General features: G+C 41.0%; 1 protein-coding gene across 1 annotated transcript; it reads right to left on the bottom strand.

The window, feature by feature from the left end:
- Window positions 1-462: 462 nt before the first annotated feature.
- LOC147886272 (CBL-interacting protein kinase 32-like) lies at window positions 463-14797 on the bottom strand. The gene is made up of 14 exons (XM_087395803.1): window positions 14361-14797; window positions 11031-11093; window positions 10674-10745; window positions 10420-10527; window positions 10147-10227; window positions 6101-6154; window positions 5866-5991; window positions 5152-5241; window positions 1701-1823; window positions 1483-1593; window positions 1208-1324; window positions 979-1035; window positions 800-874; window positions 463-692 (listed from the first exon to the last, which is right to left on the bottom strand). Exons 1-14 carry the CDS (start codon window positions 14514-14516, stop codon window positions 618-620), a joined length of 1308 nt encoding a protein of 435 aa, XP_087251929.1. The 5' UTR covers window positions 14517-14797; the 3' UTR covers window positions 463-617.
- Between the last annotated feature and the right edge of the window lie 1630 nt (window positions 14798-16427).

Genomic DNA, 16427 nt, shown 5'->3' on the forward strand with positions numbered 1-16427 from the left:
AAACCTCCGGCGAACCTCCCTCCGAGCAACTTCAATAAACTTCTCCTTAAGATATATAGAGATAGAGATAGAGATACAGATAGAGATAGAGATAGAGATAGAGATAAAAAAAGTTGTCATTTTTTGCAGGATTTTCACAGTACCTTAAGAGTTGCATTTCTGACAACTCTCCGGGTCTCGTTAGAAACCTTTATAACACTTAGTTTGGTTCACTAAATGCAAATAGATTTTTTACAATATCTCTTCAAGCTTGAGATCTCATAGCTTATTACTAAACAATTACTTTCACTCACTTATAGGAGACTTGATTCACTTTTCATGATAGCACTTCAAGGCCAAGGAATAAATACTGTTAAATAGTAGTTTGCTTTAAAAAAGAACAAAAGGTATAAACCATTGTAGAACAATAGCATTCGTGGGCTTCACAAATTGTACTCGGTAATCAGTTCTTATGTTCCAAAAAAATAATATCCACTCTTCTTTATTTACAATTGGAAAAATATAGTACAACATAATTGGAGCTATTAACCACTCACAATTAAAGAATGAACGAATTTAATATACAAAACAACAATAATTCAATAAGATTTTGGTTGGGCCATCCTAGCTACCACCAGTTAATTCGTTGGTGCCATCACCATCTCCGAGGTCCATACTATATCTTTAATTCGTGTTGACAAATCATTGTAAAACTGCATCCAATGCCCAACACTGAGGTCAGAGTTAAGACTTGGAAATCATATCCTGTCAAAATAAAGAAGCTCATGTAGTGACTTTGAGATGAATTAGTGTTTCCCACCTTGTGAAACTCAAGGGTGTCCCCACTTGCTTTGCGGAGCTCCACCATAAATAGAGATGGGGATACCTCGTAAACCTGCATGTAAAACCCATTAAATGAAAAGGCTTCCAATGAACCTATTTTACAAGAATGTCAACATTAATTATTAGATTATGAAATAGAGATGTAGATGTGACTACCTCGGTTGCAATAAAAAGACGACCTTTTCTTCCTACTTCCCCTCCCTGAAATTTCATCTGTAGCAGAAACAACAAATGGAAAACCGCAGGAGAGCGATAGTTAAGCAACATATATACAAAAGCAAAGAAAGAGAAACTGGTCAGATTAAATACGTTTTTCAAAATTATATCAGGTAATCACATTAATTAGACAAGGAAACCTGAAAAAGGACACGAAGCTAAGCTACACCTTATAATCTTTCTTTTGTACGGTGAACCCTAAGGATTTCACAGTTTCTTCAATTTTAGTGACAATTTCCTGAGATGGATGCTTCGATGTAAACCTCATCTCTCGTTTCACCAAATCCTGCAATGAGGACGATATAATTATATTGTCAAAGATAATAAATGATAACATTAGATATCTACAAAACCTTTACCAACACACTTTTGTCCACTGCATACGCCTGCAACTACACATGTCCCAGATTTATTCGTAGGGGGGCACAGATAGTAAAACCTTGCCTTATCCTGCTCAAATAAGTTCGAGAGATTGAGCCCAGGTGCCATAGCAATCAGTTCAAATGCGTTCATCATCACAGGTTTTGGTTCTTTCTTCTCCTGTTCCAGGTGTTGCTGCACCAAGAAATTTCTGTAAGTTGATGAACACAGTAAGATATTTCCACCTCAGTGAAAAAGGTGACTTTGGACCAGATTTGAGGTTAAAGTACTCAGATATTTACCTCTGAATCATTAAAGACAGCATCGACATCATCAAGATTGATATCTTCCTCTTGATGATACTTGGCTGGAGTGTATCCTTTTTTGAACCATGCGTTTTGAAGGATCTCTGGAATAGTGATCCGCTGCAGAAGAACTAATCATGGTAAGCCCCTACGATAAACTCACAGATTTTCTGTAAAAGCCTTTTATGTGCTCTTCTTTCTCCATGAAACTTATTTATCTGCGATAAAATGTCAGATAAATCTTAGGAAAGTCGTTTGTAATATTGTACTATAATGGCATTTCATTCGCACCAATAACACATGGCAGGATGTTTCTTTCTTTTTTCCTAGTCCCTATTATTTTCTGCTTCAAATTTCCTGAGAAAAAATGATATGATCTTTTCCAGTAACAGCAGCTCCTACCACGTTGTTTAATCAGGTTTGCTAGCCCAGAGCCTAAGGAGAAAAAGGAAGAGACCTAGAAAGGTTTCATTCCAGATCACACCCTTGTGTAACGTGTCACATAACATAATTGGGATAGAAAAAGCAAACAAGAAGTGGTCAAAGAGCTAATCATAAGGTAATTCGTATCAATTGCAAAATAGTCTCTGGCAATATATAGAAAGGGAAATGTTATACCTTACAAGGCACAATAGACGTGTATCATTTAAGCATAAGCATAAACATAACCTTTGATCAAAAGACTGCAAAATCATTGGTTAAAGTGGCCTATGCTCATCGTTGTCAAGGCCTTGGATTTCTTTCTCACACACACACACACACACTTTTTTTTTTGGGTGAAACCCAGTTGTCATTACATTACACACAAACACACTTTTATTTTTTTATAAGAAATTAAGAAAGCATTTGCATTCATAGCAGTCCCAGAGTGGGACAGCTACTCCTCACAACTAAACTATGCATACATACGCACATATATATACGTACATATGTATGTATTTATGCATATGTGTGTGTGTGTACACATTTCAGTTAAAAAAAGTGTACACACACACATGTTTTTTCTTAGAGACTAAATTTTCAGCAGAGACCTGCCAAAGACTGCATTCACTTGAGGCACAAACAGACATAACACAAACTTATCAAATAGGGCGGTCCTGCTTGAAGATGTATACTTGGCTAGACAATACTAAAACGCAAGTTACCCTAAAGGAACATCATTTGTGAATCTTTACAATAGAGGCCACTACATAAACTAAAGTTTTAGGACCTGGAACCCAACGTGAGGTGCTGCTTATTGAAGCTAGCCCACACCTAAGCATCCAAATCCATAATTTTTTCTGAAAATGATAAAAAAAAAGGCAGGAGATTTCAGACCATACAGCATAGACGTGATGGCTGATAGGAGTACGAATAGGGAACGTCCACACAAATATGGTCCTGAGTAATGGTTTACTTACACACTTAGCTAGAGATACAAAACATCTTTGTATTTTAGTGGATGATGTTGTGCAGTAGAAATATGAAGCATCATTATATTTCCATGGATGATGTTGTGCAGATCTACTTACACTTGAGCACACTTAGCTAGAAATATGAAGCTCATTGTCTTTTGCTGGATGATGTGCAGTTTTAGAAGAAAATATGACAAAACAGATTCCTAAGAAAATGAATGGAAGTACAGTTGACGTAACTATTTTTAGAAAACTAAGGTCTTTTAGCTTCTGTTGTAGGTTGACTTTTAGTTTAGATCTTTTATTTTATCTTGTGTGTTTCAGGACAGCTTGTTACAAATAAGAATCAAGATGTTACTTGCAGCAAGGAAAAATTTGACAGAGAATACAGTTAAACAATCCAACATGCAATTCTGAGGTATTCACTACCAAAAAAGAATTACTGCAGCAATAAACCCTTTGGAAAGTAGAAGCAATGTTTTGGAAAGAAAATAAACGAGGAGTCCCAAGTCGTATTCTTGCAAACAGGGAAAACACTGCTTGTGAATCTCTTATTCTAGAGATATCTTATAAGATTCTTGGAAACAAGATTAGGACTTAGGAAGAATCTTAAAAAGGGCTTCACGGTTTTAAAAACAGAAATCTTAGACAGGGCTTAAAAATTCAAATGGGCTTGTTCACAATAGAAATTTGCCATATAGGCTTCAAATTCAAATCGCAATTGAGGTTTTATTATCAACACTCTGGCTTTTATTGTCTGGGTCTATTTTTCCTGGTATCATTCAGATGATTTATTTCCACCTACTTTAACCTGCTTATACAATTGTTTTAAACATGTCTACATGCACCTACTTCACAAGAGTGATCTCTTAAGCAGAAATTGAGATTCAATCAAAGAATGGAAGTTTTCCTTGTGAATATGAACATAATTTGATTAATGCATTCAAGAGCAAAATCAACGTCAATGAACAGAGAAATTAATGTGTAGAAACCATCCAAATGCAGGCATAGAGCACTCTAGCAGGAGTTATGTCTTAAGAGGAAAATGAGATTCAATCAAATAACACAAGTTGGCCTTGTGAACATGAATAGAAATTGATTAATGCATTCAAGAGCAAAATTTATGTCAATGAACAGAGAAATTAAAGTTTAGCCATAGTTACCGCGGAACGGCATTCCGCCTTCCTGGAACGCCGGAACGCCGTTCTGGAGCTGCACGCGTGCCCGGAACGGGCGAAACGGGAGCGGAACGTGTCTATCAGGCGGAACGTTCTAGAACGTGCCGGAACGTAGGGCGGAACGCCCGTTCCGGGCGTTCCGGCCTGTGTGCTCCTGCGCGATGGCGGCGGCGGCGGTAAGATAAGCTGCTGCGACTGTTTTTTGGCTCGTTTGCTGAGCCTGCTGCCTTCCTCCTTTGCTGTCCCTGCTGTCCCTGCTGCTTGAGACCTCTTGGCTGCCCCACACTCTCCCTACCTTGGCTGCCCCTTGGCTGCCCCCCACTCTCCCTACCTTGACTGCCCCACACTCTCCCACACTCTCCCTACCTTGGCTAAGTGTACTCCAGAGCCATTTATTGGATTTTCCCTTGATCTTGATGACAATGATGGTGAGGATCAGCTAGAGGGAGAGGATGATGTGGAGCAGCATGAGGATGAGCAGATTGAGGGACAGCCTGGACAGGAGGATGAGATCCCACTTGCTGATGACTAGTCTTTGACTCACCAGTTACCTTGGCACTCAGCAGCCAGCTTTTTGTATTTTCAGCTATTATATATCCTCATGCAATGTACTCTCTTTTCAGTTTCAATTTGGAGTCTGGACTCTGGTCTTTAAATTCTTAATGTTTAAAACTTTAAAGTTTAATCTTGGATATTTTAAATGTTTTGTCATTTTATGTCATATGCTGACATGTCATATGATGTGGCATTCCCCGACGTTCCCAATCCGCTCCCGTTCCCATTCCCGCTCCCGTTCTAGCATCCTGGAACGTTCCCATTCTGCGGTAACTATGATTTTAGCACCATCCAAAATCAGGCATAGAGAACTATACTTACTGTTTTAGGATTGGGATCAAGTACTCTCGTTATCAATTCACGAGCACCAGATGAAATCCATGGGGGACATGTGAAATCACCTTTGCATATCTGCACAAATAAAAACTTCATTGAGGGCAGCATAGTGTGTATCAAAATCACTCTTAACATACGCTGATGCTTCACAGTTCAAAATTTCCTACTAAATGGACTTGGATATTTCAACTTATTTATCAGCATTTGGAGGTAGCTTAACAAGGAGGTTGTCTTTTTAAGACCACATAGTAAAAACTGGCATCAGTTCATTTATCTTTAGACAAAACAACTGCTCATTCTATACTTGATTCAAGAAAATCAGCCTCAGGGAAGATTCATATCTACCCAAATATTTGCCCTGAAAATCACTTGTTGAAATTCAGAAACTTTTTCAAAATTGATCCCACAAAACAGGAAACTTTTCCAGGAGGTTGTGAGATGTATGAAGGCATGACCATATTCCAAGTGATTATCCAAAGCATGTGATACAATACAGTTCACATCTATGTACATTGGAGCCAAGTCTGCAAGACATTCCAAGTAGTCTCTCCAAGAAATAGTTTACAATAGTTGAGCTTTGCCAGAGAACTTTGCTTTAAAAGTTGTCTATCTCAATCATTGGCATCTCTTAAAAGAAACAACAAATCAAATCATAACCTGGACATAAGATTCAGTGAATTATTAATTTGCTAACATCACCTTTCTATAGAGGATTGTAAGGTTTGACTCATCAAAGGGCAAGTAGCCAGCCATCAAAACAAATAGTATAACCCCACAAGACCATAAGTCTGCAGCGGCACCACTGTACCCCTTATCATTTAGCACCTACAAGAGAAAATACACAATCAGTAAAATCCATGAGAAACTTGAATCAAATGTGAAAAGGGCATTCATTGAAAAAAAAATGTGAAAAGGGCATTGGTTGGGAGATCACCTCAGGAGCCACATACGTTGGGGTTCCACATGTAGTATGGAGCAAACCATCTTCCTGAAAATGTACTTGATTAAGTTCTAGAAATTTGAAACAAGCAAAGGATTGTGTTATAAGTCAAGATGACACACAACACGAAAACATGAATATCCCTTGCACAATGCTCAAGTAAAAAAAATTTTACAACCAAATACTTGTTAGGTTTTACTACCACAAATAATTAACACATGCCACTCTATTGTAGCATTCAAAGCGGACTAGAAAATATTCATGTACAAATAAATTGCTAATACAGACGGTTTACTAGTGATATGACAAGAGTGTGCTCATGGGGATACTTATTAATACTTAACAAAGCTGAGACCTTTTAAGGGCATGCCAAATTTTTCATTATCACAATAGCCAAACATCACAGATGTAAGGAGTTTTGAAGGACCAAGGTGTGTGTCAAGATGACTTAAAAACATATCAGCCATAGATGAAATGTATTTTCTAAAATCTTCTTCTATCATGAAAACAGATGGAGCTCCCCTGTGAGCACAAAGAACCAACAAAGTACAGAATCCAGGTCAAAGATCCCTCCTCAATTTTAGCTTTAAAAACTTTCAATGGCCTTTATGATTAGATGAAGTCATGATGTGGGATTTATATGGCTTCTGAGAGGCGCGAAAATCTCCCCCTCATAGCAGTTCAAGCTACTTTTTAAGAATATCAGGATGACACTAGCATAATGGAGAGTGGCTCGACTCTTGCTGGTAGGTAGAGCAGCGGATTATCCATAGACAATTGTGGAATTGTTTCTTCAAATGGAGCAAGCTTTAGTAAGCCCCTAGATTGATTGAGTTGGCGATAGAGATGCACCGAGTTGGCCATACAAGAGGGCGTCCGAACGTCATGAGCAAGTCCAGAGATAGGATAGATGGGTGTGTATGGAGAAGCTAAAGGAATAGCTATGTTGAGTGCGGCAATGCCTCCTGTACTACATTTTGCACCTAACGAAGCATTTCTCTTCACGGATTAATCTAAGCCGATTGGCAATGTGTGAACCGTGCACTCATGTAAATATTTGAACTCATTGTTGTTCTGTCTTCTTGCAAAGGTGCAATCTTCAAAGGGGGTGTGCGTGTGACAAATTCATCTTAGATAAATCGTTAGGCCATTTGGAAATAGGCATGTACTTCCTTCAGTGAGGTCAAAACATGGGCAACCTAAATGCAGATCTGAGGGAAATGAGCCACAGTATTGGGCACAATTTGTAGTTAGCAAGCCTTGTAAAATCCCAGCCAAGCATTGCAACATCTTATCAGGGCCCATGATGTGTAGCAATGCAGTGTACTTCTTGCAAATTATCTAACTTTACCTGTATATCATCAGTTTGGAAATGGCATATATATGGACTTGTCAACTTTCCAGCTGACCTCATAAAGGCCTTCCTAGGACTTTCCTCAGCCATTGTGATGTACAACATAAGCACAAATCCTACGCCATCAATCCAAGGGAACATGGACTAAATTGTAAAAAGAGGCAATAGCAATTCTGCCAAAGGTAAGACTTCGAAAATTTATAAAGGCAGCAAATGTGCCAATTCCTTGTCACACACACTGAATCTTACCTTCTAGTTTTCCTTCACTAAATCTTCGGTTTCACTATGTTTCAATAAGCTTATGCCTAACCTGTAGCTCTAGGATCTCATAACTCGGTGCCACACGTTTCCTGTGTTTGGCAATGATGGCACGGATCCGATGAAGATATGGGTGGTGAAGAGAGAGAGAGAGAGAGAGAGAGAGAGAGAGAGAGAGATGGGCTAGTGTGTGTATGTTCTTGTGTGTGGGAGAGAAAGGGTAGGCAGAAGTGGGCAACCAGCAGAGGGGTTGGGGCTGGAAACAGTACAACCATCTGTCTGACGGCTGTACTGTTTCGTAAAACGTATACAGACAGGAAGGAGGGGTAAGGGGTGGGTGAGGCAAAAGCAAGTGAGGGAAGGGCCAATGAGGCAGCGATGAGAGGAAGGGGGATGATGGGCTGAGTGGGGAGAACATGTGAAGGGCGGGCTAAGTGGGGTGAGTGATGGGCTGGGATGGGGTAGAGAGAAGGAATCACACACACACGCACGCACACACCCCGCTTCCTTTAAGCCAAACCCTCTCTCTCTCACCTAACAACTATTTCCCTCTTTAGCAGGAGTCCAGACATTTCCTTCACACTGCTAGGGAGGCATTTGGGCACGTTATCGAGAATTCCTAGCTGCTCGCTGCTCCTTCATCGGCAACAATAGTAGTCATCTTAGAGGGACATGGTTATCAAGAATTCGAGTATTGACCCAAGTACAACTCAAACACATGTTAGATGATCACGTCTTCCTTCGGACACCTTTGCACATAGTTCCAGCATCTTGCACGGGGTTGCCCAAGAGGACTAGATGAACCAGGAAATGCCCAAGATAGCCCCCCTGGCAGGCCAACCTCTGCCCCATCCTGAGTCCTCGGTGAGTGATGGGCAGAGCAAGGGCAAAATTGGGCTGAGAGAAGGAATCACAGACACGTGCACGCTTGCATGCATGGGTACACGCCCCCTCCCCGGCCCCCCCCCCCCCCAAACTCACCTTCCTCTTAGCCAGACCCTCTCTCTCTCGACCTCACAAGTATTTCCCTCTTTGGCAGGAGTCGGGACATTTCCTTCAAGCTACTAGGGAGGGATTTGGGCAGATTCTCAAGATTTCCCAGCTACTAGCCACTCCTTAATTAATAACAACAATAGTCACCTCCGAGGGCATGGTGTATCAAGAGTTTTGAGTGACCGAAACAAAGCGCACACATCTTAGACAATCACACCTTCCTTTAGACACCTTTGCATGTAGTACCAACATCTTGCACGAGGTTGCCCAATAGAACCAAATGAACCAGGACATACCTAGGATAGCCCCCCTGGAAAGCCCTCCTCTACAAAATCCTCTGTCCACTCCAGTCCTCGTCCTAACCCCGCAGCGCTAGAATCAAGTTTGGAGGGTGGTTTGAGACTGCAGACCCCATGCTACCTTCGGGCAACCCACACTGCCACTTCTCTCATTCCTACCTAAGCCGCTTTACCGCCCTTGCAGATATGAGCCCCTCTTGGAAGATGTGGGATACTGGTATCATGGCTCCCTATCTCTCAAAGGGACTCATACATCCCATCCCCAAATGGACAGATAGGACCCTCATTTCCCAGTGGATGCCTATGACCTCGTTACAAAATCTTGGCCGAATCAATAAGCCTCAGACTCCAACCACTACTACTTGACGTTCTTTTCATAGATTCCTTCTATAGTCTCGGCTTGGGAGATCATTTCCAGTCTCCTTGCATAGCAGCTTTGGAGATCCAAATGCATAGAGGTCTTAGATGGGACTCAGATGTTTGCATTCCAATCACTTTCAATGGCCTAGCAAGATATTGAACACACCCTCACGGCCACTTTGGACAGGATTCAAGGCTCCTCATGTGCTGCAGTGGCCAGGAGACCTTCCCTCAAGAAAGAGTGGGATCATGGTTTACTTTTCACACATAGACTGACAGGGGCTTTGTGGCATTTCCACTATTCACATTGGTTATGACAGCCTCATTTCTTTTTTGTTTGTTTTTGTATCAGGTTTACACAGGATTTTATCCTGACTCTTACGTATTTTGGTCATACTTAATAGACGTTCACTTTCTTAAATAATAAATAGAGGCTCAACTTTTTAAAGAAATAAAGAAACAGAGATTCACTTTTTGCAATTGCACGAGCAGAGCTTGCCTTGCACACCAAATCCTAATCAATTAGCTCTGGTACGCTCAGAAACGTCAGTTACAGCCAGACACACTTTGATTCGCCAAAAAAACTTTTAATCCAAACATTTTGCATGAAAGACAATAATTGGCATGCTCATCAGAAAAATAAAAGAATATTAACGCTTCTTGAGGAAGAAAACACGACAGCCCACTAGCATTTATGTAGAAAGCATGGGGTCAAATGATAATATTTTTAGACTCTATACACAAGCGTTGATCTACAAAACAAAAGGAATCATCACCCGAACTTGCTGAGTCAGGGCACTTAATCCGAAATCAGAGATTTTGAGGTTTCCATGCGCATCCAGAAGCATGTTTTCTGGCTGGTAACACAAAAAGAAAATATCGAACGCACATATAACACCATCACATTCTTAGTATCCCTTTATAAGAAATTTTATCAACCCAGTAGTAGGAAAAAAATGGCAATCATAGAGTGGACATCCTTTGAAGGAAGGCTGAAGATAGACAATCGATGGAACTCAACAATTAGCTATGGAACTCAGATCACAAACCTTGAGATCCCTGTGATAAAGTCCCCTACTGTGGCAGAATTCTACAGCATTAATAAGCTGCTGGAAATACCTCCTTCCTGCATCTTCTTTAAGCTTGCCTTGATGGACCTAGAAAACAAAGGATTTGAAACTTAAGGTCCGATTCAAAAAATCTGGAGTGGTACCACCAATTGCAACTATATCTCAATTATTATACAAGAATTTCCAAAGTATGATCAGATTCTAAGTATACAGGGATCCAAAGAACAATTTACAATTCTATCAAATAGCTCCCCTCCAGTTACAAACTCGAGCACAATATATATCTTTGATTTGCTGGCCATAACCTGTAAACACAGAAAGTGGCAACATGGTATAAGCTGTAAGAAAGATGACACCCATTGAGACCTCAAAGGAAATAACTAAGACACAGGCCAAAATATGTGTAGATACTGCGCAAACCATATGCCAGTCACCAAACCAAGCCTCTTGTTAAAAAATATTATATGAATCTGAAAGATTTGGAATGCACTACCTAACCAGTTCCCCATACAAGACGTAACTGAATACCAAAATAAAATCTTATGCAAACAAATATAGCTCATGTAAGAAAAGCAAGGCCCGCCATCTACCTCGTGCAGTTGCACAACATTTGGATGTTTAATAAGTTTCATGTTTGAAATCTCCCGCTGGATCTGTCAACAGGGCACCCATGTCTAATCAGTACTGAAATGATGCATTTTTCATTCTACTTCCACAGATTAAGTTCTCATGGAGGATGATACTTTAAAGGGGCACAGCTTGCTGTTTGACTACTAATGCATAAAAACTTGATAGAGTTGAGAGCAAAACCATTTTTTGATGCACCATTTCCTTTTAACTTAGAGGTCACAAAATGGGAAGATATGCAAATAGCCCAAAAACCCACTGAGCAGAATTCACTACAACAGTCCATGTAAAGAATTTGTGCATAAGAGAATAACCATTGAAATTTCATCTGATTTGGGACCAATAAGTAAAATGAGAGGATTACTTCTGCACTCAAGCAATACATTGATCTCTGTGCCTAAACAAAACTCTCACTTATTCACCTAAAAGCAATTTATTGGCCATTGCAATTCCCTCCCAAGGGCCAAGGTTGCCCCGTAAATCACGTCCGTGCCCTCTCAAACTGGTGCACTTTTTGTCCGTTTGGCTTTGCAATTTGCTAAGGTAGGAGTAAAAAAGAATCCAACTCAATAAATGTTATGAGCATAAGCTCCAAACTACACTCATTTAGAAAAAAAATTGGGCATATAGAGAGGCCCACAGGATTCGGCAGGGCATCACACCCCCTACATCACTGTAGTCTGTGCCTTTGGCTCACACAATCTGGCTCACAGGCAGCAAAAACAGAAACAAGTTCGATGTCGCTGATTTTTATTCCTATGAATGGTCATTTTCACAGGCCCATTGCACCTGTTTGTGCATGTCTACACACTAAATGAGGTGTTTCATGTCTGTTCTGCAAGTTGATGCACTATACCAGCCCACTATTAAGCAAGAGGCTGTTTCGACACCCAAAAAATAGAAAAGTTAAGTTCAACTTTTCTTTTGTCCTTAAAAGTGCAGTTTGATTCTACCTGCATGAGCACATCTGCACACAAAATCAGCTGTTCCTCATCTTCTTCTGGAAGTTGGTGCACTTTTGCACGAGTCCTGAGGTAATTTTTTGGTATGACAGTTCACATTTGATGACTTCAGTAAACCTACATAAGCGCTTTCACTTTAGTGCAGGCATTACTATAATTTTTCATTTCTTTTACCGGTAGTAGATGGGTAAGCTTCCCCTGTAGTGGCTTCATGTGGAGAGAAGCTCAATTGCACCTTGAACTACCTGATGGGAGATCACAATGAGAAATTAAGTGACAAAACGGCTCTTACATACGTCAAGAAGACTGATAAGTAGGACGTGAGACATCGACAAGCAATGCCTCATATATCACATTATGAGTGGAAAGATCTCAGCACATGCCCGAAAAACACTGCTGAGATTCACACTCCACTCATCTCACCAAGCCTAAGGAAACCATTTAGTTGCTTCCAATGATTGATAAGAGAATTGAGTGCGAAAACCTCATTGCCATCATTCAAAATTGCTTCGCCAGCTTCAAAATGATAGATAGTTTGCAGTACCTAGTACGCAAGGGATAAGAAAGATACTGTACCAGGGAGAGGAGATGATGCAAAACATAGAATCTCATGGCCATGGCAAAGGAAAAGACAAATTTGAAGAAAAAAGGCTTCAAATGCATATACTATGCCACGCCAAGGCTAATGCTCAAGGGTCCAATAGTGAATCCAAGCAAAGTTATAACTAGGGAAAACACCATATTATAATTAAAATGGGCCATTACGAGAAGAAACACTTGAAACCAAAATTGATCAAGGTCAAAACTAGTAAGACATGCACTCCAGGAGACCCTAGTAATGGAGCAGTAATGGGTTTAAATCAGGCAATCTTAAGACGAGTATTGTTAAAACAGCTGATTACATCAGATGTATTTAAGCATAATTATATGCCTTTAGGGTCATCAACTATGCCTTTTGGATGGACAGCCAGCTTTGTGTATGAGCCACCAATCACGATCCGCTTGCCCTAAGAGGTTGATATGTATTTGAACCTACAAGCAGTGACTCGTGCATTTGGTTATCGGATAGACTTGCACTAGTCATTGCTGGACAGCCATCTGATGCTTTGGACGGTCATGTGCAGTCCATAGCTGGACTGCAGACAGTCTGCAGATTTGTGATTGTCAAGATGATGATTCCATTTGCATCTGATGAAGACAGAATGCTTTGCAGGTGCAGTTGGGTGAAAGCATCTATTCATTGCAGATGGAAGTTGCCCAGTCTCTTAGAGCAGACAGACATAGATGTTTGGTTTACTCCTTGCTGGCTCTGTTAAGGTATTTATGCCATTAACCCAGCTCCTTCTTGCTAAGTGTCTATCATTCTTCTGCCATCCAATCTTCGCTTCTGGCTGAAGTTCTGGCCTTTGTCTCTAGCGACATTTTCTGTACTCTCTGCCCTTGAAGCCAGCCGCCCCTTTAAAGATTACCCGTCCACTACTACAAGTTGTTCCATGTCCTCTTCCTTTGACCTACTATTTCTCTAATAGATGGCCATGACACTATTAGCAGTCACATCGTCATTGTTGACAACAAATTACTCAAATTCTTGTGCTGGATAGGTTTACAGGGGAAATATTGGTTATCGGAATTGTAACTCCTTTAATCATGTCGTAACAAGGGGTAGCTTCTCCTTGGTTGTAGATTCTGCTGCTTTAAGTAGATGACGCCACGGATAGAATAGGCATCCTTGAGAATCTTGTCTAAGGTTTGAGCAATGGCGTTGATTAAAGAGAGGCCCATAAAGCGGGCTAAAAAAACGCAAGCATGAAGAACATCATATTTAATATGATAGAACAAGAATGTACAGCATACATGAGCCGAGCATTAGAAGAAAATAACCAGAATTCGCTCCCTAGCGCGCCACAGCGGATGCCAATAATTTGACGCCTAACGTACCAAGCATCAACATCTCAGCATACAGTTTGATACAACCGGCGCATTTGGGCCTTTGGGTTCCACGACGGAGAGTTGCCGACGCAAGAACTAGCTGGCAGGTCAAGTAGATGTTTATAAGGCCGAGAAGCTCACAGTTTTGGCTGATCGAACTGCAGGTGGGGAGATTTTTACTCAAGAACAGAACTATTCAACTGAACGCCGCTTTGCACATGTTTCCACTCCTTGCTGTGACGTCTATTTAGAAAGCGAATCAAACTTAAAGATTGATCGTCTAAATCAACGTCTGCATGGAGGCTGCTTGAGGGCGTGAGCCAAATGCGCAGATATCCGTTACACGATCCACCCGAGCAGCGAGCTCATTCAAAGTATAATCTACGTGCATAGAACCTGTACCTGTTCGACCATCTGGTGCTTGAGAACCTTTTCCTTGTCGAGTATCTTGATGGCAACGCTCTGACCCGTCGCAAGGTTCCTGGCGAACTTGACCTTGGCGAAGGTGCCTTCGCCAAGGGTGCGGCCAAGCTCATATCGACCGACGCGGGTACGCATATTCTGGGGGAGTGAGGAGAGGAGCTGGAGAAGGAGGTGGCCAGGTGCGTCGAAGCAAAAGATGAATACGACTAGAGGGGATGGAAATGGTTCTTGGGTCTCATGATGTTCTTCTCTGCAGACTCGTAAAGTTCCAAATGAATTGCACCTCTCTCAAAAGAAGAAGAAGGCTTCTACCTCAGGTTTCGTGCAGAACTTGAGACACGGCAGCTTCGAAGGAGTTAGAAGCAGTCCAACTTCAGAAGCAGCTGGCACAGATATTGTAGTTCCTAACAAGGTTTCAACCGACTGCATGACAAATCTAAATAACGTCTCCACCACTGGATGCCTCGCGCTCGCCGACACGACTTGTATAATAATGTGTGCGTCACGTTTTCCGCTAGAACCCAATCAATTCCAGATTCCTGAGCATGTTCAAGATAAAATACAGAGAGAAGATATCTTTGTTTTGGCGATCCTTGCAATCGGATTGGTCAACAGGAGAAGCGAGGAGCTCATGTTGGCGGATTGGAGTAAATGTATTGTTTATCAATCGACAACGAAATGGCGAATGCGGATGTTGATGCCTATATGCCGCATTGATTTGTTTTATGGGAAGCAGGGTGCGTGCAAGGAATGCATGCTTGCTTCAATGCTTCCTGCAGGCTCCGCTGAGGTGGATTTGTGGATAATAATACGTCGGACTTGCTCAATCATGTAATCCTTACGTCGCACAAACCATGTACGTATTATTATCCACAAATCACGTATTCGTCGGACTTGCTCAATTACGTAATCCCTCGTACGTGTGAACAAGACAAGATTTCATGGATTCAGGGCAAGGATAGCATGCACGTGAGGACCGAACGCCCTGTGCGTGGAAATAGCTTGTTAGAGTGCCTTCCCGCAGACGGTCTTCGTGATCCCCTGAAGGATAGGAAGCAACGTGCGAACGCTACTAGGAACTACGCTCTGCAAATTTTGTGATGATAGCTGCGGATCACAAGAATCACAAGCAACCTTTTGTTTGACTGAAATCTGGTAAAATTTCGGCACACCTTACAACCATGGCACAAAGATTGAAAACTCTAATTTTAGACAATAGGGATTTCAAGAACGTTGGGATCATGAGCGTGAGAATGCTCTCTTATATTTGCATATAGGTGGGTTCAAATGAGTCACCACCTGCCCGCGCATCGAGGAGGAAATAGAAGTTGGAGGATGGCCATTAGGTGTGGTGGTTCATACCAGTCGGCGATCATCATCCTGTTAATTTATGTCTCCCATCTGTGATTGGTGCAACGGTTGAAGGAGATGGTATGGGCCAATCATGTAGAGGTTGGAGGTCAAAGATTAAGCTACAAGACCCTACAACAAGATTACGATAGGATTGTGCACGAGCTTGCATTGGCTTTCGAAAGTTTTGAAAAGAAGTCCATCGTCATGAGATATTTCCAAACTAGAGTGGAAGTCTTCAAAACGGCCCATGTTGATGCTATTGACTAATTAAAGTAGCTTCAAGAGATGCTGAGGGAATCAGATAAAGATGTTGCACGGAGTGAGCAAAGAGTGGAGGAGATGTCTACATGCAATATCAATTATTAGCTATTGTTACCTCATGAGAAAGCTCAAGCACACCCAATGCCAATAATATTTGACGTATATACATAATAATATTAATAAAATAATGTATATATATATAATTGTATTTATATGTTATACATACAAATATATATAGCATATATTATATAATGCTTACATATCATTATCCATATTCATATATAACCATATGATATCATTTGCATGGTTGAGAATGCAAGGTTGGTTTTTAATCTCAATAGAGAGTGTTAAAAAATATGCACCAGTGTGCTCCTACCCTATGTACTTATCTCCAATGGGTATAATACTTTGCACAACCCTTCATCTTACTCA

Source organism: Dipteris shenzhenensis, chromosome 24, assembly GCF_047967505.1.
Source record: "Dipteris shenzhenensis isolate YYH24624 ecotype China chromosome 24, Dip_SZ_1.0, whole genome shotgun sequence".
Taxonomy (NCBI): Eukaryota; Viridiplantae; Streptophyta; class Polypodiopsida; order Gleicheniales; family Dipteridaceae; genus Dipteris; species Dipteris shenzhenensis.

Excerpts from the sequence above, each read along its gene's own strand:
- LOC147886272 (XM_087395803.1), bottom strand. The coding sequence starts at position 14,516 with ATGCGTACCCGCGTCGGTCGATATGAGCTTGGCCGCACCCTTGGCGAA. Across the intron at positions 10,746-11,030 it reads ATGTTGTGCAACTGCACGAG|GTTATGGCCAGCAAATCAAA; the intron begins GTAGATGGCGGG and ends CTGTGTTTACAG. Across the intron at positions 1,824-5,151 it reads TTGATCCCAATCCTAAAACA|CGGATCACTATTCCAGAGAT; the intron begins GTAAGTATAGTT and ends GTTCTTCTGCAG.